The sequence below is a fragment of the Protopterus annectens genome, chromosome 8.part1, assembly GCF_019279795.1.
Source record: "Protopterus annectens isolate FY-2018-M chromosome 8.part1, PAN1.0, whole genome shotgun sequence".
NCBI lineage: Eukaryota > Metazoa > Chordata > Ceratodontiformes > Protopteridae > Protopterus > Protopterus annectens.
In genome coordinates this window covers 72347496-72369822 of record NC_056742.1, presented here as the reverse complement: position 1 = coordinate 72369822, position 22327 = coordinate 72347496, and the positions used below count along the sequence as shown (strand labels likewise).

At 41.3% G+C, this 22327-nt stretch overlaps 1 protein-coding gene across 3 annotated transcripts in view; it reads left to right on the top strand.

Moving 5' to 3' along the window:
* Positions 1-22327, top strand: part of DPY19L3 (dpy-19 like C-mannosyltransferase 3) — a 1004768-nt gene that overhangs the window by 244563 nt on the left and 737878 nt on the right. For all 3 annotated transcript variants that reach the window (XM_044081679.1, XM_044081680.1, XR_006366062.1), the window contains exon 4: positions 3658-3748. In XM_044081679.1, coding sequence (XP_043937614.1) covers positions 3658-3748 — 91 coding nt within the window. The remainder of the gene's footprint in view (positions 1-3657; positions 3749-22327) is intronic.

The following is a 22327-nucleotide window of genomic DNA, read 5'->3' as shown; positions in this document are numbered from 1 at the left end:
CCTGCGAAAAAAACTAAAAAATGGCAAATGTCCAGATTTTAAGACAAAATATATTTCTTAAGTTTTTTTTTAATATTTGCATAAAACTGTTATTTTGTATCTGGAGCATATAATATTATATAAAATAGCATGAGCAACTCAAATGCAACAAAAATAAGCTTTTATTTTGGCAAAAAAGTAAAGTTCTGGCGTTTGCACTGGCCGTGGCTATGTTTTGTCCTGCAAAATCTCACATTTCTACAAAAAGTGTCCCACTTTGGGCATTTGAAAAGGTGGCAACCCTATCTATTACTACTATCTACTGCAACAACCATTTTCTTCATCAATGAACTGCCATGATGTTTAGTTCTTTTGCTTTGTTTCATGTAATGTCAAAAGAAACAACTCATTTGCTTGTACTACAATACCAACGGTTATTGTATTAATAAGTTTTATATTGTATATTAATGTTTGTCTGTATTTGTTATAACGTTTAACTTTGCTTACTGTTTTGCTATTTTAAAAATTGATGTCATCTGTATAGAGTCTTATTCTTTATTTTTATCTTTATTTTATTGTTAATTGCAGAGCTTTTCTCCCTGGGCCTCCACTGAAATTGGGTCCCCGACCCAGTGGACTTTGCCAGTTAACAAATGTCGATAAATAAATATAAATAAATAAATCCCACTTAACTCTTGCCCTGTACCAAAATCGTTTAGAACTTTTAATGAATTGTTCTTTTCTTGTAAAGGTAAGAAAAAAGGGCAACCTGTGTCAAAGCAGACTATTTTCAAATTGTTGTCTCTGGCGACTACCCTTTGTTATTCCCACCACAAGAAAATTGTTCCATGTGGGGTCAAGGCTCACTGTACCATGGCCTTGGCTTCATCTATGGCTTTTTTGAAAGGGTTGGACTCTGGAAGAATTGTAGAAGCAGCAACTTGGTACTTTGTTCATACTGTTACAAAGTACTATAAACTAGATTTATTCTCCAGGTCTAGGACAGGCTTTGCTAGGACTATTCTCCAAGGGTCTGGATTCTTCCCCTTCCAACTCCTAGTGTATTTTAAGCTCTGGTAATTTACCTATTTAGCTAAGGCCACTTCAGCAGTGATCAATTTGAAGAACACAGTACAGTTGTGTAAGTAAGCTTACCATAACAGATGTTCGAATGATCATTGCTGCAGTAGAGTCTGCCTTCGAACATCCACCTTGTTTTTGTGTGTTGAAAGCTTTGAAGGGCTTGGCTTCCAATCCTGACTTTTTAGTCAGCTCAGCTCACACTGATAAATAGTTTGGGTGCATGATAGGTACCTTGAAGCTTTGGAAGTTGCCCGTCTGTTATCCTTTGCAGGACATAACTCCATATGGCTAATACTACTGCAGCAGTGATCATTCGAACATCTACGGTTATGGCAAGTTTACTTGCACAACTGTACTTTAAGTGGGCATTTTGCAAACCATTTTTCTCTCTAAGTAGAATATATTGTACCTTTTATCAGCAAGTGACTGCATTAAAGAATCTGTTCTGTAAGACTTGTAGAACTGCAGTAAAAATATCTCTGTTTCATAGCAATAATACTAAACTTTCAGTAGTAATAGGTGTTCATTGTTTTAAGCAACAAGTTGTAGATTGAGTGTGTTCTCATAAATATACAATACCCGAAAGGTGAAGAAAGATGAAAACTCTGCTATCTTTTAAGAAATGTTAGCTTACAGAATAATGCTAAGTCTGTAGTTGCAATTAGATTGCTAATTGTATAAAATTAACACTAAACAAAAAAGATGTATTCTTTATCAGCAAAAATTGGAATGGATATTTTGATAGTGTAAGTTTTATAAAAATGGAATTAAGAAAAAACTCTTACTTTTTAACAGCAGTTCTACACTAAATGAGTAATGTTTAAACATTTAGCATTATTAATACGTCAAACAAGGTTTTACATTATCATACAAAACAAAAGTTAGTTTGCTGTCATTTTAAAAATGCTTATTTGCTAAATATGAGAAATAGGTCTAAAGTATAGTTCATTTGCTAATTTTGGAAAATTAACTCTCCTAACAGAATAAGATATATCCCTTATTAGCATAAACACATCTGCCAAGTGTCAAACCTGGGCCCCCTCTCAACTATAGCACACTGCATTAACCCACCACGCTACACAGGCTTGGCTAAGGCTAAGACTGCAATATACATTTTAAAGTATAATACTTGTACTGTGCATTAAGAGCACTGTGTGTATGTTTTATAATAATGCTGAACTGAAGAATTATGTCACTGGACCCTATCCAGTTTGGTTTTGGCAAAGGCAGGTCATGCCTACTTAACCTGGTGGACTTCTTCGAGAAGGTTACTGAAGCAATTGACAAGGCAAAAAAGTGCATACTGCCTACCTTGGCTTAGTCAAGGTGTTTGACATAAAATATCATTCAGGCATTGTAGATAAACTTACAGAATTGGGCATAAACCCATATGTCACCAAACAGATATCCAGCTGTCTCGCTGATAGGGCACAAGAAGTTAGGATAGGGGAATCCACCTACACAAAGAAGCCAGTCACTAATGGAGTCCCACAGGGATCAGTGTTGTGGCCTCCCCATTTTGCATCTGCTTCTTTGAAGTCAAGGGAAACATAAAAGACCTCTGGCTGCCCTAGCTTCAAGAGGGCCCGACACAGACAAACAACTGGTGCCAGAGCCAATGACTAAAACGTAATGCAAAAAAATGCGTTAATGGTACTCTTTGAAAATTGGCCACCTCTAGAAATTACCACATTAATAATATAACCCTAAAAGTAGACCCAGTAGTTGGGGATCTGGGAACACATGTTGGCAGTAACTTGACATTTGGCCACCATGTTATCTTCTGTGGTGAGAAACTCATTCTATATTGCGGTACTTATAATTAATGGCATGGCATCCAGGTCAAAGGAGGTCATTGTTCCACTGTACTCTGCTCTTATCAGACAGATCAAAAGGGCATGGCATCCAGGTCAAAGGAGGTCATTGTTCCACATACTCTACTCTCATCAGACAGATCCCTGAGTACATTGCATGCTTTGGCATGTACATGACCAGACACTTTAAACAGTTTGAGAGACTACAGATGTTCTCTACAAAAAAGAATGCAGGGAAAAAATGAACATCTCAGACACATATCCTTGTACTCTCTCTTTCCTGCAGGCGGCTAAGTGACAGTCTGTGCGTAGTGCACAAGGCATCCTTGGATTCCGTGTTGTAGTCCATCCAATCCAACATCCCTTCTACCACCCCCCCCTTCAAATTGTCACATCTTCCTAAATAACTAACAAACTAGCCTGAAACTCTTTCTGCCCCTTCATGTCTATGATATACAAGTATGTTCACATTTTTAATCAGCAAACTTGATCTGAGATTAGTTAGTACACAGTGGGATCATGAGAGGGAAAAATCTTGAAGGAACTTGAGGCAAGGTGGAATAGCAAAGGTCAGATCAGATGTGACAAGCAGCTTAGGATGAAAAGGTAAATGCATAGCTTCCATTTTACCTCAAGCGGACTAAGCCCAGACTCATTGAAGGTATGTATGTTCCTGTCTAACTTCACCATATTTTTAAACGTAAAGATTTTTTACATTGTTAAGGTATGTTATTTTGAGATTCCAGTTTTAATATTCAGATTATTTGTTTATTCATTTTAGGAGGTAGAGAGAGAAATTTCCTTTCGAACAGAATGTGGACTATACTACTCTTACTACAAACAGATGGTTCAGGCTCCATCCATCCAACAAGGTAGCTTCTTGCACTTAATTCTTAAGATCAAGTTGCAAATTCTGCTTGGGAACAAATGTCAATTTGTTTTAACATCTGAAGAATTTGTTTCAGCTACAAGGGTATCGTATATGTTGTGCACTCTCTAACATGCCATATGTAAACTCGTACCTTTGAATCTAGTTTTCCTAGACCTGGAAAGAGGAGCTCCATGTTTGGTAATAACAGAACTAAGGCCAGCAGGCTTTGACTGCTGGGTATGTACAACTTTCCCAGGCAAACTCAGACCTTATCCCCCACTCCCCGTCTTAGAATGCATCACATTGCCACTCTATATATTAGCTTAGCTTATAATGCATTAAATGGCTAAAACTTAACAAGACTTTCAAAAATCAATGAAGAATAGTTGTCTTTAAGTATAATTTTCAGCTAAAATTCTGATCTAAATAATAAAAATAAGACAATTTTGACAGTGGTAAATAACTAACACGCACAAAAAACAAAACAAAAAACAAAAAAACACTAAAAAGCAATGCAGTCAGGAAACCAAACCAAAGAATAATAATAAATATGAAACTTGTTAAAAGGTAAAATACACAATACAAAACAGTATAACTTCTAAACTTTCAGCCTTTTATTTTTTTGAAAAACACTTGATGTTGACAGATTAATTTTAACCTGGATACTTGTCTGCTCTTAGTTTTATTTGCCAGTCTGCTTCCTTTGTCTCCACTCTAGTTTTAAAGTTACCTCCCCTCAGATCTAATAGGACTAACTCTAATACAGAGAATAAAAACTTTTTATATTTCGTACAAATAATAGAATGTTTATACAAAGCATTTCTTTCATCTTTAATTTTAATAGAGTGCTGATATTCCTTAATTCTCTTTTTAAGGCTTCTGGTTGTCATGCCAACATAAAAGGCATTGCAACATGAGCAGATACTTATGTAAACCAAACCCACTGACTTGAAAATAAACCTCCCTGGGACAGTAATACTTTCTTTAGCATGGTCTAACATAATGTATGGTCCTTCAGAAATGAGTCTACTTGCAGTACAAGACCCACATCTGTAGATACTTTTACTTTTTGCTGTCTCTGGTAAAGATATTTTTGTATTGTCCCTCTGTAACAAAGCTTTTAGGTTATTGATCCTCTGATACACAAACATTGGAGTGCTCCCTATAGCTCTAATAGGGTCTGAGTTGCATTCTAAAATTCTCCAATTGGTCTTAATAACTACTTGAGTGGCGTTACATCTAAAACAAGCATTAATGTTGTCTGTAGAAGAAAACGAGACAGACTCCACGTGGGCCAGCAGAGTAATCCAGGCTGCAGAGAGCTGAATAAGCGACTTTTCTTGATACTAAGTATATTTTTTGTTGCTTTCCACATCTGAATACCTAGCAACTGTATTTCGCCTGCCTTTCTGTTACATTGAAGCTGTTTTTACTGCATTTAACTTAATATTGCACTTGGAATCCTTGTTTGTTACTATTTGACTGTATTTGTAGCAAATTCTTCTGTGTAAGCTGTAGTAGCTGATTCATAGCATTTATAAGTGTTTGCTGTACCTGTTTCTGCCTGTTTTGTGAAAAAAAAGAAAAAAAAGAGAAAAAATATCTCTTGTTTTTCCTGCTTTACTAGTTTAGTCCAGTTTCAGAGTTGCTGATTCCTGGGCTTTGGTTGTAGTTCCTGTGTACTGTTTCCTTGCCTTATTTGTGGGAAGGAGAGCTACCTTGCTTACCAGTGGGAGTGGGAAGCATTGAGCTGCCTTCTGTCCAGTTTTGTGAGGTTTCAGCCAGTAACTAGCAGTTTATTGGTCGTTTTGGGCCAGTTTCTAGCTTTTTCCAGCCCCCTGGTATAAAACTTTCAGCTTGTACCTACTCAGCACAGACTCCACGTGGGCCAGCAGAGTAATCCAGGCTGCAGAGAGCTGAATAAGTGACTTTTCTTGATACTAAGTATATTTTTTGTTGCTTTCCACATCTGAATACCTAGCAACTGTATTTCTGCCTTTCTGTTACATTGAAGCTGTTTTTACTGCATTTAACTTAATATTGCACTTGGAATCCTTGTTTGTTACTATTTGACTGTATTTGTAGCAAATGCTTCTGTGTAAGCTGTAGTAGCTGATTCATAGCATTTATAAGTGTTTGCTGTACCTGTTTCTGCCTGTTTTGTGAAAAAAAAGAAAAAAATATCTCTTGTTTTTCCTGCTTTACTAGTTTAGTCCAGTTTCAGAGTTGCTGATTCCTGGGCTTTGGTTGTAGTTCCTGTGTACTGTTTCCTTGCCTTATTTGGGGGAGGGAAGCTACCTTGCTTTCCTGCTTTACTAGTTTAGTCCAGTTTCAGAGTTGCTGATTCCTGGGCTTTGGTTGTAGTTCCTGTGTACTGTTTCCTTGCCTTATTTGGGGGAAGGGAAGCTACCTTGCTTACCAGTGGGAGTGGGAAGCATTGAGCTGCCTTTGTCCAGTTTTGTGAGGTTTCAGCCAGTAACTAGTAGTTTATTGGTCGCTTTGGGCCAGTTTCTAGCTTTTCCAGCCCCTGGTATAAAACGCCTAAAACGCGCTAAGCTGCTGATTTAGGCCGGAGCTGCCACTGTTGCACACTAGGGCAGTGCGGTTAAGCAGGTTTAAACTATTGGGCTACCTAAAGTCCACTCTTCAAATTTTCCCTTAAAACTACCTTCCTCGAACTATACTACTGATCAAATCAGCGTATCCTATAACTAAAAGATCAACTCTACTTGACTCCAAGTAGACTATTCTCTATCTATTAAACCTAGCACTTGCTCCTACAGTACTTATTACCTTGATACGGCACTCTTGTCATAGATAGTACCCCAAAAGGCAACCCCCATTTCTCGGTCACCCACGCCCCTGGAATCTTTTTAAAGTTTTACCCGCCCCTAGCATGTCGAGGGATCAGTTGCTAGTGTCCTCTCCTGCTCAGCTGGTGAACCTGGAAATATTGAGGCAATGTTTCAATTGCCTCATGTACACAGACAACCCTTTCCTCCTCCCACAAAACACAAATACATGCGAGAGATGCAACTATACGGCCAAACTGGAGGCTGAGCTCTCTCAACATAGGACTGGCAAGACCAGTCAGGAGGAGAAGGTTACCACACACACTATAGACCCAGTCTCACATAGTACCATTACAACCTCAAATCATACACATAAACACACAAAGACATACTCCGAGGCTCTGCTCAACAATCTACCAAGACACCAGCGCCCACCAAAGCCCACACCCAAACAACCACCACCTCAGAACACAACACCCCTAGACCTCACAGTCAGAGTGTCAAACAGTCACAGCCCTTAAGGCCAAACACAATGCCAGACACACTAGTCATTGGTGACTCCATAGTCAGACACACTGATGTCCCGCACACCAGACTGAGTAAGGAGAAGGTCACAGTAAGCTGCCTGTCGGGCGCTAGAATCCGCCACAACGCAAGCACTCAGGTCTCTCAACAGCAGGTACAAATATGACTCAGTCATTGTCACGCTGGTGTAAAACGACCTGAGCGTTACCTCCTGGACTACATGAAAAGAGACATTGAGGAGCTCTCTGATTATGTAGCCCAGGCAGGTATGACCCTGACCTTGAGCAGTATCCTACCTTCACCAAGAATGATGCCACAATACAGAGATAAGATGATCAGCTTTAACAATTGGCTTAAACACTGGTGTCATTCAAAGGGGATCCAGTATCTGTCTGCCTGGGATGACATGCTGGACAAGCCACGCTGCCATGAGGGGCGACTTGCACCTGTCACCCTGGGATTCGGATATTGGCAAAGGCTCTTGCCACCCCATAGTGCCTTTTTAGGCAAGGCTCAAATTCTAAACCTACCACCCTAGAACACAAAAAGGAAAAAACTAAGGGTAATGCTGCTCAATGCCAGAAGTCTAAATCTCAAAATGCAAGGCCCTTCTCAGTATGGAGAACATCGATGTCTGTGCTGTGACAGAAACCTGGTTCAAGGCTCCTGAGAGCACCCCAGCGCTATCAGGTTTTACCTCATATCATGCGTTCCGGCCCCAAAATCCGGACAATACCAAGAAAGTATTCATCAAGGACACCCACACCTCAAGACTGGTGGCAACGCACGATGCATCGGAGACCATCCAGGTGCAATTAACCATAGGCAAGACTGCTCTGCAAATTGTAGCATGTTACAGGCCACCCTCACAAACTCAGGAAACTCACATGGCCTTCCTGAAAACACTAGAGGGGATAAATGTATCACCAAACACCATCATACTAGGTGACTTCAATTACCCTAATATAGACTGGGAACACTACTCAAGCCCAAACACCCTAGCCCAAAAGTTCCTGGAATTCATAAACTCAAATGCCATGGAACAACAAGTCACCATCCCCACAAGAGGAGATAACATACTTGATCTCATCATCACGAACATGGGAGCACAATGTTCAACACCAGTATACCCCTCACTGGTGAGATCAGATCACAAACTAATCTCGCTGGAGGTCCTCATCCCACCCCACCTGAAATAAAAAGACCACAGTAAAGAACTTCTCAAAAGCCGACTTCACACTTCTAAAGACTAGTGTGGTCTACTTACAGGCCCCAAACAATACTCAAGCCGCTGAATCACTTACAAAACCTTCTACCAGCACCTGCAGGACTGCATGGATAAGGCAATCCCAAGCAAAACAAAGACTCTTTGTACCAAAGGCAAGCGTCCAGTCTGGTGGACCCCAGCCATAAACAAACTCTACAACAAAAGGAGGAAGCTACTACAAGATAGAGCAAAATCCTTAAAAGGTAAGACACCCTTGATCACTATAAGTAAAAACTAAGAGCTCTCATAAAATCATCCAAAGCAAATTTCGAGAGAAAAATAGCTAAAGACTCAAAAGACAATCATAAGGCCTTCTTTAGCTATGTTAGAAACCTAGGAGGAAACTCCCAGATATGCTCAGAACTAGTTCAAAATGATGTGAAGATTACTGATCCTACAGACATTGCCAACATACTGGCTGACAGGTTCAGTGCAAACCCCCAAAGGAGAGATATCTATACCAAATGAGTGCAGCCCCCAAACATCTCCAGCCCAAGTGAGAACTGCTCTCGCCAAAGCGAAAGAGACAGCATCCATGGGACCCGATGGTGTCCCCGGCTGTGTGCTCCACGAACTCAATGAGGAATTAAACCCACAGCTAGGACAGCTGTTTAATCAAAGTCTTACCTCTGGATCATTACCCAGGGTGGGCGCACTGCAACTGTGGTCCCACTTCACAAAGGCGGTGCCTCCACAGACCCTGGAAATTACCGCCCATTAGCTTGACAAGCCTTATCTGCAAAGCCATGGAGAGGATCATAATGGACCTCATAAATAAAGACATAGGGAATTTGCAGACTTTGGATCCAACCCAGTTTGGCTTTGTCAAAGGCAGATCATGCCTTTTAAACTTGGTTGACTTTTTGAAACAGTCACCAAAGCCATTGATGAGGGAAAGGCAGTCCATACAGCCTACCTCGATCTGGCTAAGGCCTTGATACAATACCCCATCGGGTATCATTGAAAAACTCATCAGCTTAAATGTTAACCCATACATCACAAGATGGGTTGCAAACTGGCTGAGTGACAGAACCCACAGGGTCAGAGTTGCTGGCGCCATGTCAGACTCAAAGCCTGTCACAAGTGGTGTCCCACAGGGCTCAGTCCTGGGCCCACTCTTGTTTGGCATCTACTTTTCCGAGTACAAGCAAACACAGGAGGGTTATGGCTGACAAAGTTTGCAGATGACTGCAAACTGGGCGCCATAGTAGAAAACACATCTGACACAGATATCCTTCAGAAGGGTCTCACAGAAGCGGATAACTGGTGCCAGAGCCACGGCCTAAAGTTAAATGCCAAAATGCATAGGCATACCCTTAAAACAAGGTTAAAATAGGTGGCAATCCACTGAGCACAGAAGAAGTTATCAGGGACCTGGGGACCCAGGTTGATAGTAGTCTGTCATTCAACACCCATGTAGCTAAAGTAGTTAGGAAGTCCTTCTACATTGCCCACCTTATCATGAAGGGATTCTCATCTAGATCAAGGGAGGTCATAGTCTCCCTTTACTCATCACTCATCAGACCAATGATTGAGTACAATGCCCCATTCGAATGTATCTGACCCGACACTTGCAGCAGCTGGAGAGGCCACAAAAGTTCCTCACCAAAAGGATAAAGGGTCTCAAAATCTGTCCTATGCTGCCCGACTGAAAGAACTCCAGCTCTATTCAGTAAACACACGCTGCTCAGAGGTGACCTTTGCCTAACATACAAGGCCATGTCAAACCCAGATTTGATGAATATGCTTCACCTCAAAAATCTAGATCCATCAGAGCCACAAGGGCGGAGACTTAAACCTCAACACGGCTATTAATAGGGCGTGCTGGGGGGATAGATTCATCACCCAAAGACTCCCTATGCTGTGGAACAAAATCCCGGTACATGTGAGGCAGAGCACCTCGCTGGCCTTGTTCAAGAGAAATCTTGACCAATGGATGGGAGATCGCAGATATACCCCAGGAATTACCTCAGTGTCACTGCTCGACAGAGGCACAGCAAAATAATGGGTATAGTTCCCCATACTAAAGGGGTGGCGTAAGCCACAAAACAATGGGCTAGGCTTATAAATGCCCTCGGGCAGATAGCCTAGTATGAACCTATGAACCTATGAACCTATGATATTAACAGAGGAGAAGCTGTGAGTTCAGAAGATGAAAGTAGAACTGTAGTCGAAGTGATTCTGTGTACAGCTACTTTCCCTGATGTAGAGGACAGTGTAAGTTTTAAAGATATTTGCACAGTTTTGGATTTAAACTATGAACCATTTGCCAATTGTGTTTCGGTACAAACTGAGCAACTTTCTAAGTTTGATTTTAAAAGTGTTTGTACCGAACTGGAAAAGTTTCTACGGAAGTACCATTCATTGCTCATAGAAATTAGATATTTTGAGCACTGCATTGTTCCTAAAGGACTTCAGTTCTTTAAATGCCCAAATGGAATTAGCAGCAAAGATGCTTTTTTTTACAGAACTTACAGAAGTTTTAAACAAAGCAGGGCTAGAACTTTTTAAAGTTTCTTACTAAAAGCAACCAGGGAGCCCTGAAACTGCTAAGAGAAAGAATTATTAAGGGGGATAGTCAAAATCCACCTTATGTTAATGTATATGCCTGAATTACAGCCTGATTATGACCACATCTTGACTATTTTGCAGCGTTTTGATAGAACCATCATCCTTCGGTCAGCATACCAGCATTTTGACCCAGATTTTAAAATTAAGGAGAGTTCTGATGGTGAAACTAATTTTGTGATCATAAGAGACATCCAGGAAGAAAACAACTTGGCTGTTATTGATTTAAACAATTCTACTGCCCAAAGTTCCATCCATACGGGTGACGTCTTTCATGGTGCACCTTCCGAGGTTACTTCAGTGCAGGGAAAAGAAACTTTACCTGAAAAAAGGACTATGGAAGGTTTAGCCAAAAAGAACAATTTTCTTGACCTTCCATAACATCCCCCTGGCCACAATTCTTTTTCCGAGGTGAATTATTTGGACGTCAGACTGAAAAGGACTTTCAAGGGAGAAACAGGAGTCAGTTACAGAACCAGAGGGGGAGAGGAAGAGAACTGAGTCTAAAGAACTAGACCATGGACAGAGCGTGAGTTTAAAGGAAAACTCCACCCTCTCATACAGTTTAACTCAATCGTTAGGTTTCTTTACAGCCTACAATATGATTCCAGCATTGTGTAGGTACCAGAAACCTGTTTGTACTTTTTAAAACTTTTATTTCCTTGCTTTGAAGTCAAAGGAAGGGGAATCCCACCTCCTTTTTTTTAAATTCAATTTCTCACACACTTTGCAGAGAAATTAGTCTCCATCTGCATGATATATCATAGACACAATTAAATCTGTAGTTTACCCTGTCAGGTACTGCTATCAATCTTTAGATTGGTAATTAATCCTGCTAATGTCAGGAACACAGCAAAGACAAAAAGCTATGGAACTGTTTCCACTGTTTTTATTGCAGAGGGGAGGAGAACTTAATGCTTCCCTTCATAGCAAAACAAAGCAATTAGATCAGTCAGGGGTTTAAAGGCAATTGTCAACTCTTCTGACAGATTTACATAAGCAGCAACATAGTTTTGAAATGCTAAGCTTTAAGTGATATTTATAATAGTTTATATGTTAAGATAACTTAAATGAAGTATCAAAAATTTAAGTGACATTTAGAGAAAAGTCAGTAAATATTTTGTCTTGTAAAGTATCAATGTATTTACCATTTTCAAGCCTCTCCTACATAGGCCAGAACTGCAGAAAGAGAGTCAGGTGGCAACCCTATCAGCTAAGTGCACTGATACTGTTCATAAAAAATGTATTTTATGTTTTGTGTGACATCCTTCCAGAGGGGGATGCATAGCAGGTACATGCAGATCCATTGTAAGATATTCCCACTGACTTTGAGTCAGTCCTTACATTGTCATAGTGCAACCATAATATACAGCTGAATTTACTTTTAACATACATTTACTATGTGCCCTTGCATTAAGAACACTAAGAAAAGGAAATCAGAAGTACTTAACTGTGTTTAAATGCATTTAAATGCATACACACACACACACACACACACACACACACACACACACACACACACACACACACACACACACACTTTTGTACACATGGACTTTATATACATACACCTATACAGAAACACATACATACATACATACACACACACACACACACACTATATATGTATATATGTGTGTGTATATATATATATATATATATATATATATATATATATATATATATACATATATATGGGTTCACTTCAATTCACTGAACTTTCACTTCACTGACTTTCATTTCACTGACACCAGTTCACTGAAATTCATTTCACTGAAACTTCATTTCACTGACAAGTATTATTACAAAGTAAATGGAATATGCCCCTTCCCTACTGTAGTGCGTTAGAATATATAGTTAGGGGGTGTGGGGGCCACAACCCCCACTTTTCTTTTACTAAGCAATATTATATCAAAACGTAAGAATTTCATATGAAATGAAGTAGGGGGCTCACACACACTAACTATATATTCTAACTCAGGGTCCAGGGCGCACTACAGTGGGGAATATTCCATTTATTGCTAATAATAGTTGTCAGTGAAATGAACTTTCAGTGAAATGAACTTTCAGTGAAATGAACTTTCAGTGAAATGAACTTTCAGTGAAATGAACTTTCAGTGAAATGAAAGTTCAGTGAATTGAAGTGAACCCATATATATATATATATATATATATATATATATATATATATATATATATATATATATATATATACACATACACGTACGTGTGTGTGTGTGTGTGTGTGTGTGTGTGTGTGCAATATGCGTGCATACAATTATAATAAACAACATAGTATAGTTAGGCATTATCAATGTAAACATTCTAGTAAATGTTGTTCAGTGATTTACTTTGTCACTGTCACACATTGGCTATGTGTTGCATGTGCAGTCTTGGTCAATGTCTGTCAATATTTTTTTCTTTGTATTGATAAGTGTGTTTAACATTTGTTATGTTTGCCAGTGTAGCATAAGTTGTGGCTGAAATGGGTCCTGGGACAAGTTTACTTTCCTGGTTACCAAAGTATAAATACATATGAAATAGAAAAAAGCAGGAGGAACATAGAAGTAATTGAGGAACTAGTAAAGCACATTTTAAGTCTGCATCATTCATGAGAGAGAAAAATCCTCCCACTGAAGGCATTTGGAATTAGCAGACAGAGTAAGTTTAGAGTCCTACTACTTATCACTTGTAAATGTACAGCAATGATCATTTACTGCAGTGAAAGTTTTCACACCCCAGCATGAGAGTGTGGGGGATGGTTTGTCAAAGTTTTTCGAACTACAAAAGACTCCTCTTACAAAACCCTGTTTTTATCTGCTTTCTTTTGCTGCAAGTAGTTAACAGCTATTTATAGCTGTTAACTACCTGCAGCAAAAGAAAACCTCACAGTTAGACATTTCCTGTTCGATTCTCAGTTAGAGCGTCTTCTGTGTGGCGACATGCGTGAATGGGCGTTCCTTCGTTGAATGTTGTGCGTTAGGCCCGGCAAGCCAGCACGTAAAAATCTACTGCCAATCATTAGTGGACTGGAGTTCTGCTGTGGCGACCCCTAACCGGGAAAAAGCCGAAAGAAAGTTAACAGCTATTTATAGCATAGAACAAGCTCTGGCAGACACATAAATTAGGCTCAGTCAGGTAAACACAGAAGCAGCACTGTTACAGAAGGTGTGTTTAGATGACAGTGCTTCACAGTCCTGCCATTATATTTTAATGGCATGAGAAAACAGCACCACTTCCTTATGCCTGGCATGAGTCATATAAGGAGGACTTGAAATGTATTCTGGGAAGAAGGAATGAAAGCAAGAAAACCAAGGCAGGCCCCATCGTCGGGTCTATGTTATGAAACCGAAAACCCATTACAGCGAATACAACAATACCGACACATATAGCCCAAACCGCACACATGCCGAACTCCCTAAATCGCAAAATTTAAAATCTCGAATAGTCATAGTCGGCCAACACCACCTCGCGCTACATACTACGTACCCAAACATAATAAATAAAACACATACATACACTAACCAAACCCTACTTCTAACCCTACACTAAACCTTACATACGTTACTATCTATGCACTTACTTTAACCCGCACCCTAACCCTAAGGTCAGTAACAATCGCACACTTACCCATCAAACATATACCCAAAGAAAGCACACACATGCACTTAACAAAACCTTACATCTGATATTGTTAATCCTCGTTAATTCCTTATGTATGGGTAGTTGGTTCAGACCTCGGAACCGAGCCAGCCATCTTCCAAGCTCGCGCCAGCCACAACTGTTGAGTTAAATTCTTACCCAGAATTCCCCTCTCCCTGTTACCTCAGATTTTGTTTGCCACGTTGCCATTTGGTCGTGTCAAGCTACTTCTCTTGAGCTAAGTACAATATTTTTTATCATACCTAAGTTCTAAGACAGCTTTTTTCACAAAAAAGTCATTAGATAGTTATCTCTTACCTTATCACATTTAGCGACAACCTTTTTAAATCCTTTTCAACTATTCTTCTCTTCTTACCACAAGGTAATTTCTTCTTTTACCATCATTGGTAAACCCCTTTTCTTTTTACCTTCGGGTATTTCTTGTACCATTGCTGGTATCTTTCTGGTTCCTTCTTCTTTCCTTCTAACATGACAGACAAAAAAGGTAGTCCAGGGTTTAAAAGATGTTTGGATAATGGCCATAAATTACCTACTTCAGATGCACATTCCCTATGTGTCTATTGCTTGGGAGTGCCTCACTTAACAGTTGACCCGCCTTGCGGGATTTGTAAGAACTTCCCTAACAGGACGTTAATTGAAAGGAAAAATAAATTAATATTGAAGGGGCTACTTAAATCTCCCTTTTCAGAGGCTATTTCTGGGTCGGAGGCTTCAACCCCTCCAAGATCGCATAAGAAAAAGAGTGATGAACAAAAAATGGCCAAGTCTCTTCCTTCGTCCAGAGCTGGGGACTCTCAGGACCCGAGACCTAAGAAAGCTAAGCTTTCCAGTTCGGATTTGACTTCTTCAGCTCCAGTGCTTTTAGTGCCCAGAACTTCGGCACCGAGGCCATTGGCGCCATCTGCGACTTCGGCACAGACTAGTGTGCCCCATACCCCATTGGTATGTTCAGACTCCTTTACTGGCACCGACTGTTCAGTTGATGCAGACTGTTACGACGTCGATGGATGTTTCGACGCCCATTCTTTTTTCGGCTCTGACAACTTATCCGGCACAGACTACCCTCTCAATACCGACCATTCAGTTTTCATCACTGATGGTTTTGGCTCCGGCCTTAGTGCTGACAACCACTTTGGTACCGATCTCTTCATCAGTGCAGACTATGCTTTCTGCACCGATGATTTCCTTGGTGCTGACAACTGTAGTTCAGACCATTACAGCTCCATTATTGTCAGTGCAGACCACCCCCGTGGTGGGCACCAAGCTTGCTCCGTCCTTGGATAGACCTGACCATCCCTCACCCATGTCCGTGATATCCACTAGAAGCCTCTCTGAACATGATGTGTTGCGTCTTGTGGATCAGTTGCTTTTGGCCAGAGGTATCCCGCCCCCTAGAACCTATTCTTCCTTGGGAAGTGATCACCCTTTACAAAAGACCCCTACTTATTCTCCTCCTTCATTGCCTTTGAAGTCCCTCGGTATAGCACAGTCTTCCCCCACTACGGTTCCCTTTATGGACCTCACTAAGGAGCTGCAGTTGCTTTTTTGGCAGGAGAGTCTTGCCATTGTCCAGGATGTCAGCTGTGGCGTACATACTTTGGTGTTTCACAGCCATCCAGGAACTCCGGGTCGGCAGGCTGAGCCACTTGGGTGAAGGATGACCCCTGCCGTGGGTCCCCACCCCTCTTCAGGTGGACTGGCCTTCCAGCTAATGGAGAAGGCTCTTGCGTCGGTTGGCAAGCCTGTGCTATCACTCTCCCCACCCTCTTCTGGACCGCAGTGCACACAAGCCTCTCCTAGTGGACACCAGGTGCAAGGGCCTCAGGACATACTCCCACAGGAGACCCCTTTTGCGGTGTCTTCCCCAGATTCTCCCTCTGAGGAAGATCATCAAAAGAGCTTGTGCAAGAGGAAGCACATGGACTCCACAGAGGAGTCCCTTACTGAAGACAGAGACTTTGATGATGGGGAAGGGTCCCCTCGATCACCCTCTGAGGTATCCTTTGGTGATATCCTTGAAATCCTTAAACAGAGAGGTGATTGGCAGCCCTCTAACCCGACCTCTGAAGAGTCTGTGTTCCTGCAGGTCTTTGTGCCTGGCCCCCTACCTCCTGGGTTACTCCACCTGCTGACGAACTTGTCCGGCTTGTCATGCAGCATGCATGGAAGGCTTCTGACACCGTTGAGGCCATTCCCCGGAGGCCAGATAAAATTTTGTCCCCTCCTGCTAGTGATCCCCATTGGTCTAAAGGTCTTCCTGTAGATGCCTTGATGGTGGCGGCCACAACTAAAAAGGACCTGGTGGAAGAAAAAAGCCAGACTGTCCATCTGCCCAACAAAGAGTCCCGGGCTCTGGACAGAATAGGGAAGCGTACCTTTGCATCAATGACCTTTGCAGTCAAGTCCCAGAACTATATGGCACATTTTACCAGGCTTCAAAGAGACTTAATTTCTGAGCTCTCTGAAACTTTGGCTGGAGCTGTGTCTGATGAGGTCTGTGACAAAGTGGCCTCTCAGCTAGCCACCATCGAATCGATATCTAACTCCTCCATGCGCCTGATATCTCACACATCAGAAGGAGCAGCTAGAGCGGCGGGTTTAGGCATTGTTCTGAGACGCCATGCCAGGATGCGCTTGTGTGATTTTGCGCAACCCTTTAAGGCTTCATTTCTCAACGCTCCCATTGAAGCTTCTTCGTTGTTCGGACTCAAGGTTAAAAACACACTGGCTAGATGTGAACAGGACAGTAGGACCCTTTCAGCTGTGGGTGTTCGTTATTCTTCCCCTCAACGGGCTTTCTCCAGAAACCAGAAGAGTGGGAAGATATGGCACAAAATGTCTCAAGGTTCTTTCTGTGACACACAGGCCGAGTTCTCCCCTAGAGGCTGAGGGGGAAACTCACAGGAAAGACTACCCTTTTGGGGCAGAGTTAGTCCGCGTAACCAGGGTTCCAGGGATTCTTTCCACGGCCAATCCTACCAGTGCTCCTGAAGAGCAGCCCAACTGCTTTCCTCTGGAAGTAGTTGGGGGTCGTTTCTCTTTGTACCCTTCTGCCTGACTAACCATTACCACCAATTCTTGGGTACAAAGGATATTAACCAGGGGTTATCATATCCCCTTTGACGTTTGTCTTGCTACCCTAACAAGCTTACCCGACGTTCCACCCAGTCAAAGGGAAGAAGCAGCATTAGAGATTTCAAAGCTGCTAAGAAAGAGTCATCCAAATAGTCCCTCCAGACCAGATAGGATCCGGATTCTACTCAAGGCTATTTTAGGTGCAAAAAAAAAAACGGGGATTGGAGACCAATTTTGTATCTCAGTGTATTGAACAAGTTTATAAAGGTACAGAAATTCTGGATGGTCACAATACAGTCTGTCCTTCCACTTTTGGAAAAAGATGATTGCATGTACTTGATAGATCTTCAAGATGCGTACTACCACATAAAAGTGGACAGACCATCAAGAAGATTCCTTCACTTCTGTCCGGGAGCCAGTCATTACCAGTTCAGAGTACTGCACTTCGGACTCTCTACAGCCCCCAGGGTGTTCACAAAGTGCATGGCAGTCGTCACAGCTCACTTGGGACTACCAGGATTCCAGGTGTTTCCATACCTAGACGACTGGCTCATCTCTGCCCCCATCAGACATCTATTGGAAGAAGCCCTGGCATACTCTCTCCTCACTGCAGAAAGGCTAGGCATAACCATAAACTGGCAAAAATCCAATCTCACCCCATCTCAGTCCACAGAATTCATAGGGGTCATCTTGAACACAAAGAACTGCAGAAAATCCATTCCGGAGCACAGAATTGTAAGGATAAAGCAGCAACTGATTTCAATCCTTTCAAGGGAGAAATCCACAGCTCATTCTGTTCTCCAGCTGTTGGGCTCCATGGCAGCCTCCATTAATATTGTCCCCCTGGCCAGGTTTCACATGAGGCTTCTACAATGGCTACTACTCACCCAATGGTATCCCTTTCAGTACCCTCTTTCAGCCAAGATTCGGGTAACTCACAAGTGCAAGCAAGATTTAAATTGGTGGATGGCACACAATCCATCACAGTGGACTCACCCCTTCTCCCCCCAACAGCCCAGGGCTACAGTGACCATGGACGCTTCCCTGATGGGGTGGGGGGCTATTTCAGGGACAGACAGTCCAAGGTACTTGGTCCGAAATGGAGGCCCATCTGCATATAAATGTTCTAGAGCTGAGGGCGGTGCTTCTGGTGTTGCAAGCATTGCATCCCCTGCTGCCATCTGGGACTATTGCAATACAATCCGACAACATGGCGGTGGTCTGGTACATCAACAAACAAGGTGGAACCAAATCTTACCCACTTTGTCGGGAGGCCATGAGGATATGGCAATGGGTGATGGCTACCAACCGCTTTCTTCTAGCAACTCACATTCCCGGGAGTTCCAACGTTATAGCAGACAGACTCAGCGGGTGTATTCTACAAATTCATGAGTGGTCCCTGAATCATTTGATAGCGGCAGAGATTTTTAACCGCTGGGGTCTTCCTTGCGACCTTTTTACGTCCCCGACCAACTACAAATGCAGCAACTATTTCGCCCTGATTTCCCCTCCTGGACAGTCACCCAGGGACGCTCTAGTCCATGATTGGCCCTCGGGTCTACTTTATGCATATCCACCTCTCCCCCTCATTCCCCAGTTTCTGAAGAAAGCCCACCGGTTGAAGAGCAAAGTAAATCTCATAGCACCATATTGGCCTCGTCAGATTTGGTTACCCTTCCTTTGGCCTCACTTGCTAGATCAACCGTGGATTCTCCATCCAACCCCGGGGTTGATCTCCCATCTGCAGAATCTGATTCACCCCAATTTGAACAGCCTGAAGCTGACAGCTTGGCTCCTCTAATTCCTTTGACTGCCAGGCAGAATGATCTTTCTTTGCCAGTACATGACATTCTTATTGCATCTCATAAGTCTTCCACCAGAATTACATATCTCAGCAAGTGGAAAAGATTTACTATTTGGCTGAAAGAAAAACAGGTAGATCAGCACCAGTGTTGATAGTACTGGAATATCTATCTACCTTATTCCAGTCCAGTCTATCGGCCTCTACTATTAGAGTTCATTTGGCCGCAATATCTAATTTTCATGATGCTGTCCAAGACTCTTGTCTTATGTTACACAAATTATGTAAGACTTTCATAAAAGGCGTGTATCATCTAAAACCCCCTTTTAGAGAACCTACTCAACCATGGGACCTGTCATTAGTCCTACAAGCTTTGACAATGTCACCTTTCGAACAAGCTTCTTCTTGCAACCTCAAATATTTGTCATGGAAAACCTTGTTTTTGATCACCATTACTTCTGCCAGCCATATCTCTGAACTTCAAGCTTTATGCATCAAGAGACCATATTTGATTTTTCATAGAGATAGTGTCATTGAGAACTAATCCTTCCTTTCTGCCAAAAGTGATCTCTGAAATGTCCATTAATCAAACCATTGAATTGCCAATTTTCTTCCCCAGTCATTCGAACAGAGCAGAGTATTGCGTACATACCCAAGATATTCACAGGCAAATTTGCTACTACTTCAACAGGACTAAGGCTTCTCATAAATCAGACCAGTTATTTTTGGCCTATTCTGTACCTAGATTAGGATGTGCTGTTGCTAAGGTCACATTGGCTAAATGGTGACTGCATAACCTTTATTTATATAAAACGTAATATTCCTTTAACTACTGCCATAAAGGCTCATTCTACAAGGTTGGTGCCGACTACTGCTGCCTTCCATGCCAGAGCCTCCTTACATGACATTTGTGCAGCTGCAACTTGGGCTAGTCCTCATACCTTCATCAATCATTACAAGTTGAATTTGGCCTCCAGGCAAGCGCATCTTTTGGTTCTGTGGTGCTCAGGAATGTCCTTCCATGAGAGCCTCCCAGGAATAAAGGTAGCTGGGGACTCTGTCCCACACATAAGGAATGAACGAGGATCAACAATACAGATGAAAGATATGGTAAGACATAACTTCTTTTTCTACCCCTACACTAAACCTTTCATACATTACCTATCTATGCACTTACCTTAACCGGCGCCCTAACCCTAAGGTCCATAACTATCGCACACTTACCTTACGGAGCTGTACCACAGACGGGCCAAACATGACAGTTTGACATTTCGTTTTTTGCAGTTTTGGATGTTCGTCATTTCCGTAGTTCGCGCTGTACGTGTCGCTCAATTCCGATTCGCTCAACCGGATCTTCGGTCTTCTAATATAGACCCCCCATCATCCACCATTTTGAGAGAAACACATTAAAATTGTAAAAGAAGCACTTGGAGTGATTTTGAGGCATTAAAATAGCTCAAGAACAAAGATACAATGAAAAAATGTTTTTTTGAGTTCTAAGGTGGAGTTTTCCTTTAAAGTGCTAAGATTTTAATTTGTCCAGCTTTGTTTTGAATTCTGCTCATATTCGAATTTTACAGCTAGGGTTGAACTTTGTTCCTGCCCATAGGCTAATCTAACTAAGGCATTGCTTATGGTTTTTTAGTAGGAAAGTAAGCTTACAATTTCTATTGCAAAATGTTGGATTAGGTAAACAAACTCTAAGCAAACCATCTGTGTTTAACCCGGCATTAATTAATACTTTTAATGTTTTTGAGTAGGCTTGTGAAGTTGACATTTGAGATATTTTAAATAAAGAGTAGGAACCAATTTTTTAATTTAAATAAAGAGGAAAGAAATGCTCTGTATGAATTAAAGATGAACACTACTTTAAGGTTTATGAAGGATGATAAGGGTGGGGGGATAGTTGTTGCGGATGTTACAGATTATATTGCAACCACTGAAGATGTTAGCAAATACCAATAAGTGTATAATGGTTTCTAATAATGGCATTCTTAAAAGTTTTCTTTTTATTTATTCAGTTTTGTATGACTGTCTTCTGAATAATGATATTGACTTTGAGTTGTAGGAATTTTTAAGAATTGAAAATCCAAGAATTGGGGTCCTATTTGGATCCCCAAAATCCATACAAGTATTATAAAACCTCCCTTTAGGCCCATAGTATGATTTCCAGGTAGTATTACAGAAGGCATTTCATTATTCCTGGATACTGTTTGGTCCAAAAGGTCCCCTCTTATGCAAAAGACTCCCAGGATTTTTTGGACTAATTATGTGACTTTAATCAGAAATACAGTTACAATGACAACAATATCTACATGGTTACAGTATGCTCATTGTTCACCAGCATTACCCATGATTTGAGAGTTGAATGGGTGAAATTATATTTGGGTAAGTATAGTTAACTACCTGGTAATTTAAATTACATTAAATTGTTAACTATTAGAAGTACTTCAAGAACATTTTTTTTTCCTTTTTAACAAATTAAATAAACACAAACAAACAAACCAAGGGAGTGGCAATGGTGTTTGTGGTAGCCCCTGTCTTTGCCAACTTGATACTCGGATGGTGGGAGGTGTATATTCTACATTCCAGCGAGTTAAATACAAAAATTGGATACTACAAGAGATTTGTAGATGACCTTTTTTTATGATCTCAGGAAGTCCAGAAAATAGTGATTCTTTTGTTCAAGAACTAAATAAAATTGGTGAATTTCTGGGGTTTACATCTGGAGGGGTGGGCTTGAAAGTTAAGTTTTTAGATGTTACTCTTGAACGGAATATAGGAAGTTTGAAAGTTACATCTATAGGAAGGAAACCTTTTCTAATGGTTATCTTCATTTCAAAAGTAACCACCCATATTTTATGAAGGAAAATATTCCACGGGGCCAGT